This window comes from Abrus precatorius, unplaced genomic scaffold (assembly GCF_003935025.1).
Source record: "Abrus precatorius isolate BTA unplaced genomic scaffold, Abrus_2018 Scaffold1, whole genome shotgun sequence".
In the NCBI taxonomy this organism is placed as follows: Eukaryota; Viridiplantae; Streptophyta; class Magnoliopsida; order Fabales; family Fabaceae; genus Abrus; species Abrus precatorius.
In genome coordinates this window covers 988,499-1,002,956 of record NW_020874291.1, presented here as the reverse complement: position 1 = coordinate 1,002,956, position 14,458 = coordinate 988,499, and the positions used below count along the sequence as shown (strand labels likewise).

Here is a 14,458-nt window from a genome sequence, read left to right as displayed (position 1 = left end):
GATACAATTTTTGGGATTTCATTCATTTAAAAAAATATTCTATTTTTTTAAGTGCTTTTCTAAATTTGTGTATGGCCTGAATTGTCTTTTTAAGGAGGAGAGAACCCAAAAAATGCTGAGCCAAATACCACTTAATTATCGAATTAATTCTTGCTAAGCTTTAGCTTGGTACAATTATCAAACTTGCAAGCATAAGACATAACCCATTTCAACCAACAAACTTAAGCTAGTAGTTCTCTCCCTGTATGACAGAGTTTTGGCAATGCCCTTGGTGGATAGCTCCTAGGAATCTTCAATCTTTTCCTCGCTTCACTCCACACACATCCCAATCAAAAGATGCAGTTTTTGAACTCTTGGGCCTTTTTCTTCAGTGGCCTTAAAACACTAGGTCGGATTCAAACCACTTGGTAATGTACAAAAAACACTTTCCTTGTTCCCAAAGTCTTAAAATTACAACCACGTTAACAGCAGAACAACTATTACCAAACTGGAACATCCTTCATCCTGAGCAGTTCGCTCTTGGAGGAACAAACCACATTGTGGAAAATCCTTAAATGTAAAACCTGAAATTTTAGCAACCTTCAGGTAGAAAGTACCCGACTACTCAGAATTGGAATCTTGCCCTAATCAAAGCGGAAGCAATCACACTAGAGAAACTAAAATTCTGGGCAAAATAATATAGGAATCTATTCTGAAATAGGAAATTGAGGACTGATGAAAAACTCTCGTGAGAGTTGAGATCAGATCAGTTGCCACATTTTTTGCTGGTGAGTAATCCCGAGCTAGTCACTTACTCCTGTTGCACCTCGTTGGCAGCTTTGGCCGTTCAACTGTCCATGTAGCAAGGAGGTTTAGGGGGAAAAAAATAGAGGAAGTAGTATAGAACTGAGTTCAATGAACTCAACACTGCAGAAAGGCTAGATGTTAAAGGTGGATGGCATCACTTTGTAGTAGAATTACAAGATGGTAAGATGAGACAGTTAAAAAAAACAGTAATATATTTGTCACAAGATTAATATGATTACGATACAATACCCTAATAATATCTCTAATTATGCTAATAGTTAGGTTAAAAACCAGTACTTCTAATACTAGTACAAACCCACTAACAATAATATTTATAACCTGATATGAAATGGCCCTGATATATTGACACTAGGAAATAGGTGAAGTGCAAGTATTATTAGTAGATGCCCAAAGTCCAAGCCCACCAATACAGCAACACCTGTATGTTAAAATAATGAATTAGGAAACATCTTCAGAGATTGCTTCCACAATTAGAGAACTAATTGATTTTGTTATATATTCTAAAGATCTAAGATTTTACAAATATATTTTGAAGATATGCTAAGAAATTCTAAAATACTATTCTAAAATATTGCTTTTGATATCCTACATTGAGCACATATATGGCTTAAGTAGATCTTATAAAGGTTCAAGCAATTCTGACCCTACAAACTAGCTTTTGTAGTTGAGTTAGGTTAAGTCCAAATTTAAGAAGATATTAGAGCCCCTATAATATTTGATATTGGATCACTCTTGAGTGAAAAAAAAAAAGGGCTCCACATATTTTTCTAGTGCAATTAACTTGACTTTGTGGATTTTTCCAGTGCAATCTACCTAGCCTCACAGCTTTCCCAGTCTATAAATTTCATGCTCCAAATATCCAATTGTGAACGTGAGGGAGCCAAAGTATAACTAGTAAACATTAAGACAATCCTTACCTTACGAGCTAGCCTTTTGAATTGAGTTAGGCCAAACCTAAATTTAAGAATTACTATTACTCATAGTGATGTATGATTTACCAAAAATAATACTTTTTTCCCAACATGCATAAGTCTGAAGCAAGCTTGCAGACACTTTCCTCTCTCGTATGGGCATATGTGTGTGCACTCATATGCTGGGCCTAAGGTTGACCATGAATCAAGTAAGCTCAAATGCTTGTTCTGCATATCTCCACCCTTGCACCCTTTTTTTTTGGTGTGTGGAGAGAATGATTTTCTGAGATGCTGTGGGTCAAGGCAAATGGTTATTTTGATGGCTTTCGTTGATAACTCCCTTAGATTAATATACTCCCTTGTCTTTTTCTTGCTATTGATGTCTCATCTTCTGAGCTCATACTTGTTATACATGTGTGTGTGTGTCTGGTACATGTATCCTTTTTGTCATTTTACTCGTATATATTTGTTGTCGCGTGCTTATCCTCAATAAATCACCAGGTTATGAAATTTGGCAATGAGAGCCAAATCAACTTAATTGCTGCTGAGGTAGGTGGTACTGTAGGAGCAGCTCCACCTGAAGCACAAATTGAATTGTTCAATGCTTTAATTGATGGCTGTACTGAAGCTATTGAACTTGGAAGTCTGGATCCCAAGGTTTGTATAACATTAAATTCTCTCTCAGAGCACATGTGAAATTGGTTATTTGTATTTTTCTTTATTTACTTAGTTGCTTATTACATGTAATATTGTGAATTGCATCCAGGGACCTTTGTTGGATTTTTTTGGTGTCCCAGTAAAGGCAAATGATTTACTTACCCGTGTTCAAGGACTTCAACTCCTGGCAAAGCGCATTAGTCGTTATGAAGATCCCATTTCACAGTTCCGCGTCTTAACATATCTCAAACCTTCAAACTGGTCAAAAGGTTGTGGGTGGAATCAAAGTAGGTGCTATACTTTATGTAGTTTGTATTTTCATTATGAGGAATGGGTTCAATTGCTGCTTCTGCTGATTCTATTTTACTTGTTAATAGTTGATGATGCAAGATTGCTTCTTGGAGTATATTATCATGGATTTGGTAATTGGGAAAATATAAGATTAGATGAAAGGCTTGGTCTTACGAAGAAAATAGCACCGGTGGAACTTCAACACCATGAAACTTTCTTGCCACGAGCTCCAAACTTGAGAGACCGTGCTAATGCTTTGTTGGAGCAAGTATACCATCACTTTATCGTATTATTTTGTTTTCCTTTTCTCTTCCTGTATATAGTATTTTATCAGCTAGATGCATTTGTAATTCCTGCCTTCCTCTTTTCTTTACATGTTTGCTTTCCTTCTAGACTATAGTTAAAGCTAGATGCATAGGGCAGCATTGCTGTAAGCTTTGTTCAGACTCACATTCTTACAGATCCATTTTTGTGCATGACAAGCTAATCAATGCATTGACAAACGTGGTTTATATTTTGTTGCTTTCCTAATTCGATTGTGAAGGCTGCCGTTTTTAGGGGATGACTTTATCTCATTCCTGAAATCAAATATACTAGAGTGAGTAAGTTGGGTTGAGAAGATTTGAAGTAACCGTTAACAACCATCATATCCTTTCCTCCTTGCGTACACTTTCTAAGATCTCATCCTCCCCTTCCTGTTTTCTGATCTTCAGCTTACCTCCAAATGTGTTTGTACTGTTAATTCATGATTATACATTGTTGCACTCAAATTTTATTATCTGCCATTTGCATTGGTGCTACATTTTTCTTATTGTCTATGGACTTGGATAGCTCAAGCTGATGCCTTCAGTATATCATGTAGGAGCTGGTTTCTCTTGGTGTGAAAAGTTCCTATAGCAAAGTTGGGAAGAAGCCTTCTAAGAAAGAGAGAGAACATATTGTGAACATCTCATTGTCACGTGGGCAGGAGAAAAAGAAACAATTAGGTTCTTCTAAATTTAATGTCCAAATGAGAAAGGATAGACTTCAGAGATCCCTAAAAGTTGAACCAATTGTGAAAGAGGAGGGTGAAATGTCTGATGATGAAGAAGTGTATGAACAATTCAAGGAAGTAAAATGGATGGAATGGTGTCAAGATGTGATGGTTGAAGAAATGAAAACCTTGAAACGTCTTCACAGATTGCAGACAACCAGTGCCAATCTTCCAAAGGAAAAGGTATACTTATTGTTGGGGGCTTCTATCCATTTTTATGGTCTATTTTCAATGTTAAATGCTATTTACTTGTTTTTTCTTCTCTACTTTAGGTGCTTTCAAAAATTCGCAACTACTTACAGCTTCTTGGGCGAAGAATAGATCAAATTGTGTTCGAACATGAAGAGGAACCCTATAAGCAAGATAGTATGTACTTTATTCCCATTCTGTATATTGTGTTTGAGTAACCTTCTTTTCTTGGTAAAAAGGTCTGTTTTATGCATGTCTCAATCCTTTTCATTTTCTTAAGCACTTACCATTTCCTATTTACTTAGAGGACTGGTTTTATCTGTGTATTTTATAATTCTTGCTAAAAAGGCGATTTCTTTTCCTTATTTACAGGAATGACCATGCGATTGTGGAAGTATGTTTCCACCTTTTCCCATCTTTCAGGGGAGAGGCTTCATCAAATTTATTCAAAACTTAAAATGGAGCAAAATTTGGCGGGGGTTGGCCCTTCTCATGCTAATGGGTCAGTATCTGGTCCATTTAGCAGGAATGGAAACCCTAATCATTCTTATCCATTCCCTCGCCAGATGGAGAAGCAAAGAGGATACAAAAACATGACTGCCTACCAAATGGCAGAACCAATGAATAATACTGACATGTCTGAGGCATGGAAACGAAGAAGAAGATCTGAAAGCAATGGTCATTTCCAGGGTCAATTACCACCTCAAAGAACCATGAGTAATGGGATTCGGATTCCAGATCCTAATTCACTGGGGATCCTTGGGGCTGGACCATCTGACAAACGTTTCGCTAGCGAGAAACCTTTTAAGACCCGACCTAGTGGGTTTCCATCAAGACAAGGATTCTCGTCAGGAATCGAGTAGTCAGTTATGTGGGATCAAAATGGCTGATACCTGTAGCGTTTGGCTGTTGCTTTCACTCTGCATTTACTCAGCTTCAGCTATTGTATATTCTCTGGAACTTTTTCTTTCCACCTTTGGGAATAAGATATTTCAGATCCCTTTTTGGTGTCCTGTGGTGATCTGAGAAATATCCCCTAGACAAAGGATTTGCATCCTTGAACAAGGTGGCTGAAGCCAGTGACGACCTGGCATTGGCATGCAAGATGAATGCAAACTTGTCCATTTTTTCTCCCTCCTTTTTTCCCTTTAGCTTTTACCCTTACTCGATGATGAGCCAAGCGAGGTGTTATATACTAAAAATCTTGAAAAGAAACACATTTTACTTGCTATAGAGATACTTAGGAAAGTGTATATTACAAGTTTTGCCTATTTTTTGCACTTTATCGTTCGCTCCATGCTAATTATGTTAGCTGGTACACACCAATGTATTTGTTTTGTAGTAAATTTAACTATAACCTCAATTTTGTGTAGCTCTTTCAACTAATTTCTTTAGTGAATGAAAATTAATTTTTGGCTTCGTGCTCAAAGTTTCTATTTCAGCCTGATTGTTACATTTCCAGGTGTGTGTATCCAGATGAATTATTACTACGTTGATCCAGCATCTTTAAGAATTTGGATTTCTCGAATTCTTTCGTTCAAATGTAGACATTATTCTGTTTCTATATATATATAATTCCGTGCTTTTGGTTTGCGGGGGTTATGACGAGATAGTTAACTGAATTGTTCAGATGCCGTAGTGGATAGAATACGTACAAGTGTTGGATAATTTTACATCACACAAGGCGCTCTTGCAAACTATAGTCATATGCTTCCATATGAATCCAAGTTTGTGTTATTCTGAGGATAAGGCCTGCCAAATTGCAGAAAAAATGGCTCACTTCCCCTTTGTTTGGAGGTGTAAGAACTATTGGATCATTTGTTCATTATTTAGTAATAATAATTTGTATATTAACATTGTTTATAACATAATATTGTGGCATAATTTGATCTATGTAGCAGACTCTTGTGGGAACAGTCCTGGTGTGGTGGTTGTTAATAACGCTCTTTTAATCTCATTATCTTCTTTTCATTTTCTCTTGGAATTTGATGTTATTTATTGCTTGGGCGTAAGTACTTACTGAGGGAGGGGATAGTGATTTAGGTGGAAAGTAAGATTTGATGTATTAAAATATTTTTTCTATTCTTATTCATTTCTTTAGAGATAAAATAAATTTATTTTTATCTGTATAAGTTTAAGATAATACAAGTTGTTACTTATTCTCATAATTATTTTTCATTAATAAGAAATACAAGTATAATAAATCCAATATGTTGTTTGCTTTATGAGGAAATTGGATCTGGATGATCGGTATTGTATTTATATCTATACCATGTTTACGTTGGTTATTTTAAATGTTATGGTAAAAATGGTATGCTCTCAATTGAAATTTAAAGATTGGTAAGTGTAACTAACGAAGCATCGTGCATTTCTAGATGTGTACAACGATGAAAACTTGTCATGCAAAATGTGAGAAAATTTAGACACTTACAGATGATCATATTTGTCTAACTAAATATCTAAGGGGGTTAAGAATCTAATGATTTTTATATACTATTTAAACTACATTGTTGAATTAGCATTTTGAGAAATGAAGAAAGTGAAAATGAACCCAACTACAAAGGGAAAGAAACAAAAGACGAAGAATACATGAGAAACACTGCTCATTGTGACAGCTAGTGCCCATACGTGGAACACTTTGTAAGCAGCCACAAACTTGGAGGATGCTGCCAAACATTGAAAAGAAATCCACATAAGCACAAAAGAGATAGCAGTGTGGCTTCATTTCCCACAAGTGAAGTGTGGTTGAGATTCTATTATCTCTTTATCTTTCATATTGCTTTCTTAGCCTCAACCTTCAAATTCCCAATATTGTATGGCAGTAAAATATTCTCTTATTACTTATTTCCATGCACATCAACTTCAATGAACAGAAGTTTAAACGTTCACATTTAATAACATGTGAGGGTGGTTTCCATTCACCTTTATTAATTCTCACTTTTTATTTAATCTAAAAAAATTTACTTAAATAAAATAAAAATATTTTTTTGTATGTACTAATTTTAAATATTAGATAAGTTTAGTATTATCTAGTAAAAGGTGTTTTATTTTTTGGAAATTGAATTGAGCATTTCATTATAATCAAAGTTAAACTATTTTTATATTGACATCATGTGAGATTCTTATAAATATATTATGATATCAATGATGATAATGATAAAAAAAATAATAATAAGAAAATGAGGGAGCAAGAAATTTTGACAATGGATAACCATTTAGAGATGAAGCTGGAAACATTTGTTGATATGATGTGCCATTTCAGAGCAAATCCAAGCCAGAAGTGAGTGTTCCCTCTTCATCCAATTTCAGCCGCAAGGTGCTCAGTTTCTTCCTCTTATCTGCCACTTGGGACACCACATGGCCCCACCTTGGCTTTTGATTGGTTCTCCCGCGCTCTTCGTTATAAAAAATAAATTTTTACATTTATACTTTTATATAATAAGGTTCTGTTATGAAACACAAGACACTGACACAGTTCTTCCTTTCTTCTGCAAATTCCTCAAAACTAAGGATTCTCCTTCCCACGTATACCCACTATTTCTCATTTTCTCTTCCACATCATATACATATATATGGTGTGTGTGTGTATTAAATTTGAGTGTTTTAAGTTGGTTCTTTCACTTGAATTTTATTAAGAATGATTAGTAAGGCAGACATTTTTTTCATATGTTAGTTTTATTATTTGTGTGCAAATTACAACCCAAAGCAGCTGTTTCATCTTGTTCTGTTCACCAGTATATTATGATTTGTGTCTTCTTCACGTGAAATAGAGAAAAAGAAAAGTAAAGGGGAGGATTCAAAGATGTGTTTCCCACTAAGATTTTCAGTTGCAAAAATCACAAAACCATGCTTATGAAGAAATTTTTCTATGATTTCCTCTTGATCATGCTATTGAATGAAAGTTCTATCCTTGTAATATCACAGTTTTTCGTATAAAGTTTACTTTTTGTTACAATATGTTTTTATTTAAGCTCGGCACAGCAGGGAATTCAGCTGTGAAGCAGTTATAATAAGTATTTATCGTATAAGTTCAATTTGTCTTATTAATTTCATGAAAGGGTTTTTAAATCTAGACAAACACAAGCATAAAACACACACAGAAAGCATATTTTAAATTATAGTTTTAAAAGCGGAACAAAACTGTTGATGGAAAAGGATGATAAGTTTTATTTATTTTGTTTGTTTTTCTTATAATGATAAACCAAAAAACATTATTCATTACTTAACTTTTTTTGGGTTACAATAGTTATTACTTAATGATACAGTTTACACCTTAAACCAATTTTGTTCTCTCTTTTCGTCAACTTTTACGGTTTTGTTATTCACCTTCACAACGTCTACATTTAAGAGCATTTAAACGGAATTTTTATAAGTTATTGCCTTTGTAGCTCATAATTTCACTATGCAGAATTTTGGTTCATATTTCAGTTGCAAATTTCTTCAACCATGGAATAATGAAAACAATAATTCAGTATTAAAAGCCCAAAGCTTATGACCAATGATTCAGAAAATTATTAAGACTAATTATTTTAAATGGATTTCATTTCATATAGGAAATTCTTTGGTGGGAAGAGGTAGAACTGCTTGAAGTGAAAGAGATTGAAATTTGAAGCAGGGGAAGATGGATTATGTTAATGGACCAGGAAGGCACCATCTCTTTGTTCCAGGGCCAGTTAACATCCCTGAACAGGTTATTCGGGCTATGAACAGAAACAATGAGGATTACCGTTCTCCAGCAATTCCAGCTTTGACAAAAACACTGCTTGAGGATGTCAAGAAGATTTTCAAGACAACTACTGGAACCCCATTTCTCATCCCTACAACTGGTATGATCAAGCCAAATCTATCATTGAATTATGTTATAGTTTTAGTTTCATAAAATTAAGAGAAAAATGTTAATTAACATTCTAAGAGTTGAAGTTCTTCGTCATGGATATAACTAAATAAGAGCTTTTGGAGTCGAAAAATTTTAGATAAAGTTTGGGTCATGTGCAAGTTACTCTCAATTTAAAAATTTATAGAATTCATCATGTGATTAAAACACAACTCATTTTATTTCCATTAATGGTTGGGTTATCTTGCACTTTCAAAAATTGTTAAGGATTGAAATACATCTTTTTCAAAGGTCATGGGGAAAGTTGCATATGACCCAAACTTTGAGGAGCTAATTTGGTATTTTTACTAACGATAAGAATAAAATGAGTTAGGTACCTATCACATGATGGATTTTGTCAACTTTTAATGAGCAAACTAAACGAGGGGCTATCCTGCAAATTTTGAATATGTTAAGGACTAAAATACACATTTTTAAAGATCAAGGATTAAGTTGCAAATTATCCAAACTTCAGGGTGCTAATTTGCAATTTTCCTAAAATCAATTAGACCTTAACAATTAGGATAATGTTCACTTGAATAGTTATCATACATTGGTAACTTAGACGCTCAATCTACTCCTTAGATTATATACCCTTTTGGGACCATGATATGAAGATTAAATATTATTAAGTAAACGAAATTTGACTGAAGGATCATTGTATGATGTTCTGGTAGAATAGTGGTTTTATTGAGTTTATCTCTTTCTTTGTTATTTAGTGTGTTTTAGAGGTTAAAGGCATTGAAGCTAAGGTGATCCAATTATAACAAATAATTTGTTATTCACATGGTTATAGTTTATTAGCTTTCTTGCTATGAATATCAAGTAATGTTTTTGCATTTGATTCAGGTACTGGTGCTTGGGAGAGTGCTCTCACAAACACATTGTCTCCTGGGGATAGAATTGTATCTTTTCTGATTGGTCAATTCAGCTTGCTTTGGATTGATCAGCAGCAACGCCTGAATTTTAATGTTGATGTTGTGGAAAGTGAATGGGGTCAGGGTGCTAAGCTTGACATTCTGGAATCAAAGATTGCTTCAGATACTGCACACACTATAAAGGCAATTTGCATTGTTCACAATGAGACTGCAACTGGTGTCACCAATAACTTAGCCAAAGTGAGACAAATTCTTGGTAAGCAAGTTATCTAATGGTCTTAAATCATACCTTTTCTTACTCATTGAGGCTACACATTTGAATCCTTTATTCACTATGAAATGCCAGAGCCACAAAATCTTTTTGTCTTTAATCATTTGTAATCACCATCCTTTGAATTTTTAATGTTTCTTTTCATTGTCTTTATGAAATGATTCTCACACTGTTCTTTGAACACTCAGATTCCTACCACCACCCTGCCCTCCTTATTGTTGATGGAGTGTCTTCAATTTGTGCTTTGGATTTCCGAATGGATGAATGGGGAGTAGATGTGGCCATAACTGGTTCCCAGAAAGCTCTTTCCCTTCCCACAGGGATTGGTATGGTGGTTGCAAGCCCTAAAGCTATTGAGGCTTCAAAAACTGCTAGATCACTTAGAGTCTTCTTTGATTGGAAAGACTACCTTAAGTTCTACCAGTTAGGAACCTATTGGCCTTACACTCCTTCCATTCAACTTCTCTATGGTCTCAGAACAGCTCTTGATCTCATTTTTGAGGAAGGACTGGAAAATGTAATTGCAAGGCACAATCGTTTAGGCAATGCAACCAGGTGAGGCACAATTTCCTTGCTTAAAAATAATTTTTAAGGAATACACTGTGTAAAAGAAATGTTAGTGTGTGACAAACTAGGAAGCATGGATATGACATAGGACACAGATATTATTGAAGTTTTACATGGACTATAGATATAATTAAATAAGAGCTTATAAAGGTTAAAGCAATTCTTACTTTACCAACTAGTTTTGGGATTGAGTTAGATTTAAGTCCACATTTAACATGGTACCAAAGACTATCCACACTGACTATAAATATGGCAAATGGAGTCATTATAAACATGATGTAGCATAAGAATTTTTATTGACATAAAGATTTAAAAAAATGCAAATATAAGTAAATCTAATATAAATACATATTCAACACGATACAACACAAAGATGGTTACTGTTTTGAAGTATATGTACTTCCTAAGTGACAAATGAGTAAAGGTTTGTCAAAGTTGATAGTAGTTTTAACTTTTGGTTATATGTGTAAGACAACGATTCTGATAGGTCCTCACTGTGACAAATACAGGCTTGCTGTAGAAGCTTGGGGTTTGAAGAATTGCACCCAAAAGGAAGAGTGGTTCAGTGACACAGTAACTGCTGTTCTTGTTCCTTCTTACATTGATAGTACTGAAATAGTTAGAAGGGCATGGAAAAGATACAATTTGAGCTTAGGTCTTGGACTGAACAAAGTTGCTGGCAAGGTTTTCAGAATTGGACATCTTGGCAACTTGAATGAGGTAATGTTAATTTCCAGCATAATCATGGAACTAAACTGTTAGAACACACAGGTTGCATTTGTTTGCAGCGGAAAAAATTTAGTGCTTATTTGGTTTAAAGTTGAGTATATTTAATTTTGATAAAATTGATTTTAAACTGTTAAATATGATTGAGATGAGTATATAAATTAATTTGAATTTTATATTTTTATTAAGTGTGAAATTATTTTTTTAACTGTAAAACAAACAACTACTTAATGTTTCAAAATCAATCTTCAAATTAAAGTAATTATTGAATAATCAATATATACATAACATTTTTGTTAAACCTATGCAAAAGAAAATGCATTTATTAGGCAGGAAAAAGTTCTTAACTTATATCTAAAGACACATGTTAAAACAATCATAATTTTTTCTTTATTTTTCTTGGTTGTTATATATTAACCTTCAAAATTCATTCCATTCCGGTTTTGATGTACTTTTTGTCCAACTTCAATTTTGCAAACTTCACAGATATGATAGGAATGGCACCAAGGTTGAGTTCTTTCTAGCACACTAGATAATTTTAATATATCATGTAATATCAAATTATAGTTGTGAATCCTTCATGTTACCACTGAGTTGGTAGGTGCCAACCTTTGATATGTTAATTCTTTGAATATTTTGCAGTTGCAACTCTTGGGTTGTCTTGCTGGTGTGGAGATGATACTCAAAGATGTGGGGTACCCTGTAAGGCTTGGAAGTGGAGTTGCTGCTGCCAGTGCATACTTACTGAACACTATCCCTCTTATCCCTTCCAGGATTTGAGTCACAACCCATTCTTGTCTTTACTTCTTTTTCTGCTCCTTCCTTCAGGTTCTATGTAAAATACATGTTATCCCCTTTTACACTCTTTTCTAGATGAACATATTCTCTACTTTCAGTTATAATGGATTGCTTCTTTCATTGTCCTGTGTATCATAAATTATTGCATCTAATGACCTTAATGTAACTCTGTTATTTTATGGTCATCAAATTCATCATAAAATGTTTAGGCAAAGAGTACATATTCTTGTTAAGTAAAATACTACACACTCACTCCTTGCATTAAAGATCAGGGTCATTGTAATTGTATATGGATTTATTATTGATCTCACTTCAATATAGATCTAGATACAATCTAATGTCACAAAAAAAATTTGTTAGCTATGGATGAGTATTACTCTTAAAATGTGTTCTACAACAAGAGTTGTTTGGAAGGAGATTTTTGGATAAGGGAGGAGAGGACATATTTTTTAATTTTAAATTAAAAAATTATATATTGTTTACAATAGCAAATACATTATTAATATATTAAATTTTTATTAACTATATTTATTTAAAATATAAATTTATGTCCTCCCATCTTCTTCAAAATCTCCTTTTCCAAACAATCCTTAAGAGATGACAATTAAGTAGAGCAATAAAATTTATAGAGAACATGTATAAACATGGTTTAGTAGTTTCCATTTTTCAATATAATTTAACTATGTTTGCAAGAAGCAAAAAACAAATAAAAGAAAGGTTTTAAAATATTTTTAGTACTTCAAAATTTCTTGAATTTTAATTTATATTTCTATAAAATATTTTTTTTTAGTTTATATACTTTTAAAAATATATGATTTTTGTCACTCTTATTAACATAACTTTATAAAAAAATAACATGTGGCACAAAAATTAACATATGATAATATTTGAGTTTGATACATCATTATTTAATTATGATTAATTAAGGACCAACATTATTAATTTTATAAGGATGAAAACTAAATTTCAATATTATTTAAAGGGATTAAAAACATATTTAACACTAAAATCAATTTTTAGAAAGTTAAATATGTTTAAACCGTACATTTTTTATAAACTTATGTTGATTCTTAGTCACTGTTAAATGATAAGATAACTAAGTGAAATATTATCACATGTTAATTTTAAACTACATGTTACTTTTTTCACTAAGTTACAACAAGATAAATTAAAATCAGCAATTAACTTTTAAAAATGTCATAAAACTAACAATAAAATAAATTTTATACAAAGATTAAAATCAAATTTCATTAGATTTTCCAAAACATATTTAAGCTTTTGTTATCATTCTCAAAATAATATGAATATGTAGTCAGAATGTTTAGTCTAAAGGAAAGAAAGATATAGTACTATACGATGCTTGAAAAAACCAAACAAAAGCTGCCAACCTTTTGGTTATAATTTGATAAAGGGAAAGAAAAGGGTGGGCAGTTTCCTTGAAACATTTCTTGCTTGACATCATTTTTTAAGGATTGAAAAAATATAATTTGGTTTCAATATATTCTCAACTTCTAAAAATTCATCAATTTTTTTGGGGTTTAGACACTATCTAAATTTTATTGGCTTATAATCCTTGATAATTATAAAACTTGTGTGCTTATAATCCTCAGTGAGTGACTAATAATATACTCTTTTGGTAATATAAAGACTAAAAGTAAACAAAATTTAAATATTGACTAGGATATTTCTTATGAACAAATATATTTCAGCTAACAAAAAATTAATGTGTCAAAGTTGCAATTAACCCTCAAGAAATTGGTTAAATATCAATATGACATAAGTGATATCAGGACTTGACAAAGTGAAATTTCTAACAGGGTGAAGACTAATGTCAATGCTGTACAAGAAGAAGGTATAAAATAAGAGTAGGAAGAGGGGAAACACAAAAGGAGAGCTTTGCTAATACAAGAAGATAGGATTAGAAAACAAAGAACACATGAACATATAAAATAACAAGGTATCAAAAACTTGTATATGGATAAACTATGAATAACAAATGGCTATATGTAGATATCATGAAGATTTACCCAAGTTCTTTTTTCTTGAGCTTCAAGAAAGTGGGAAGTTTTTCTTACAAAGTGATGTCATGTTTAATAGGCAAGTTATTTGACTCAACTTGATAATGAATTAATAGTTATAAGAAAAGTGACCAAGTATTTTACAATCTTTTTCTTTCTTATTAATAATGGTATTTCAATTATACTTTTTTATTTGACGGGCATTTTTTAATGTAATTAAATTTATTTTTCCCCATGTAAATTACAGACAGTTACTCATAATATTATAATCCAAAATCATTTCTAAATATAATTTGAGATAATATATAAATTAAAAATAATGAAAGAGAGAAATCCCTACACTATGGATAGTATAGAATTTCTGCCTATTCCTTTATTACTTTAGGATTTTTATTGTTCTTTGACGCATTTGATTCACATTCTTTCCAATTGTGGCTAT

General features: G+C 32.7%; 2 protein-coding genes across 9 annotated transcripts in view; both read left to right on the top strand.

Moving 5' to 3' along the window:
* LOC113855722 (protein CHROMATIN REMODELING 5-like) overlaps nucleotides 1–5,327 on the top strand; it is a 28,489-nt gene extending 23,162 nt beyond the window's left edge. The window contains exons 26-31 of the mRNA XM_027487354.1: nucleotides 2,220–2,375; nucleotides 2,485–2,662; nucleotides 2,753–2,934; nucleotides 3,529–3,882; nucleotides 3,972–4,065; nucleotides 4,261–5,327. Of these exons, the coding sequence (XP_027343155.1) occupies nucleotides 2,220–2,375; nucleotides 2,485–2,662; nucleotides 2,753–2,934; nucleotides 3,529–3,882; nucleotides 3,972–4,065; nucleotides 4,261–4,751 (1,455 nt within the window). The 3' untranslated portion in view covers nucleotides 4,752–5,327. The remainder of the gene's footprint in view (nucleotides 1–2,219; nucleotides 2,376–2,484; nucleotides 2,663–2,752; nucleotides 2,935–3,528; nucleotides 3,883–3,971; nucleotides 4,066–4,260) is intronic.
* A 156-nt stretch (nucleotides 5,328–5,483) lies between these two features.
* On the top strand, nucleotides 5,484–14,301 carry LOC113855732 (serine--glyoxylate aminotransferase). 8 transcript variants are annotated; one of them, XM_027487371.1, is made up of 7 exons: nucleotides 7,290–7,413; nucleotides 8,442–8,714; nucleotides 9,611–9,895; nucleotides 10,099–10,465; nucleotides 10,987–11,197; nucleotides 11,846–12,031; nucleotides 13,819–14,301. In XM_027487371.1, the coding sequence occupies exons 2-6, from the start codon at nucleotides 8,510–8,512 to the stop codon at nucleotides 11,981–11,983; spliced, it is 1,206 nt and encodes a 401-aa protein (XP_027343172.1). In that variant the 5' UTR covers nucleotides 7,290–7,413; nucleotides 8,442–8,509; the 3' UTR covers nucleotides 11,984–12,031; nucleotides 13,819–14,301. The 8 variants fall into 8 exon arrangements, with proteins under 8 accessions (XP_027343203.1, XP_027343189.1, XP_027343172.1 ...); XM_027487409.1 differs by having other exon boundaries at nucleotides 7,359–7,463; nucleotides 13,819–14,166; XM_027487402.1 differs by lacking the exons at nucleotides 7,290–7,413; nucleotides 13,819–14,301 and adding an exon at nucleotides 5,484–5,685 and having other exon boundaries at nucleotides 11,846–12,121.
* Nucleotides 14,302–14,458: the final 157 nt, after the last annotated feature.

Bases quoted from the DNA above. Each gene is read 5' to 3' on its own strand.
- LOC113855732 (XM_027487371.1), top strand. From the start codon at position 8,510: ATGGATTATGTTAATGGACCAGGAAGGCACCATCTCTTTGTTCCAGGG. The intron at 8,715-9,610 runs GTATGATCAAGC...CATTTGATTCAG, and splicing joins ATTTCTCATCCCTACAACTG to GTACTGGTGCTTGGGAGAGT. The intron at 10,466-10,986 runs GTGAGGCACAAT...TGACAAATACAG, and splicing joins CGTTTAGGCAATGCAACCAG to GCTTGCTGTAGAAGCTTGGG.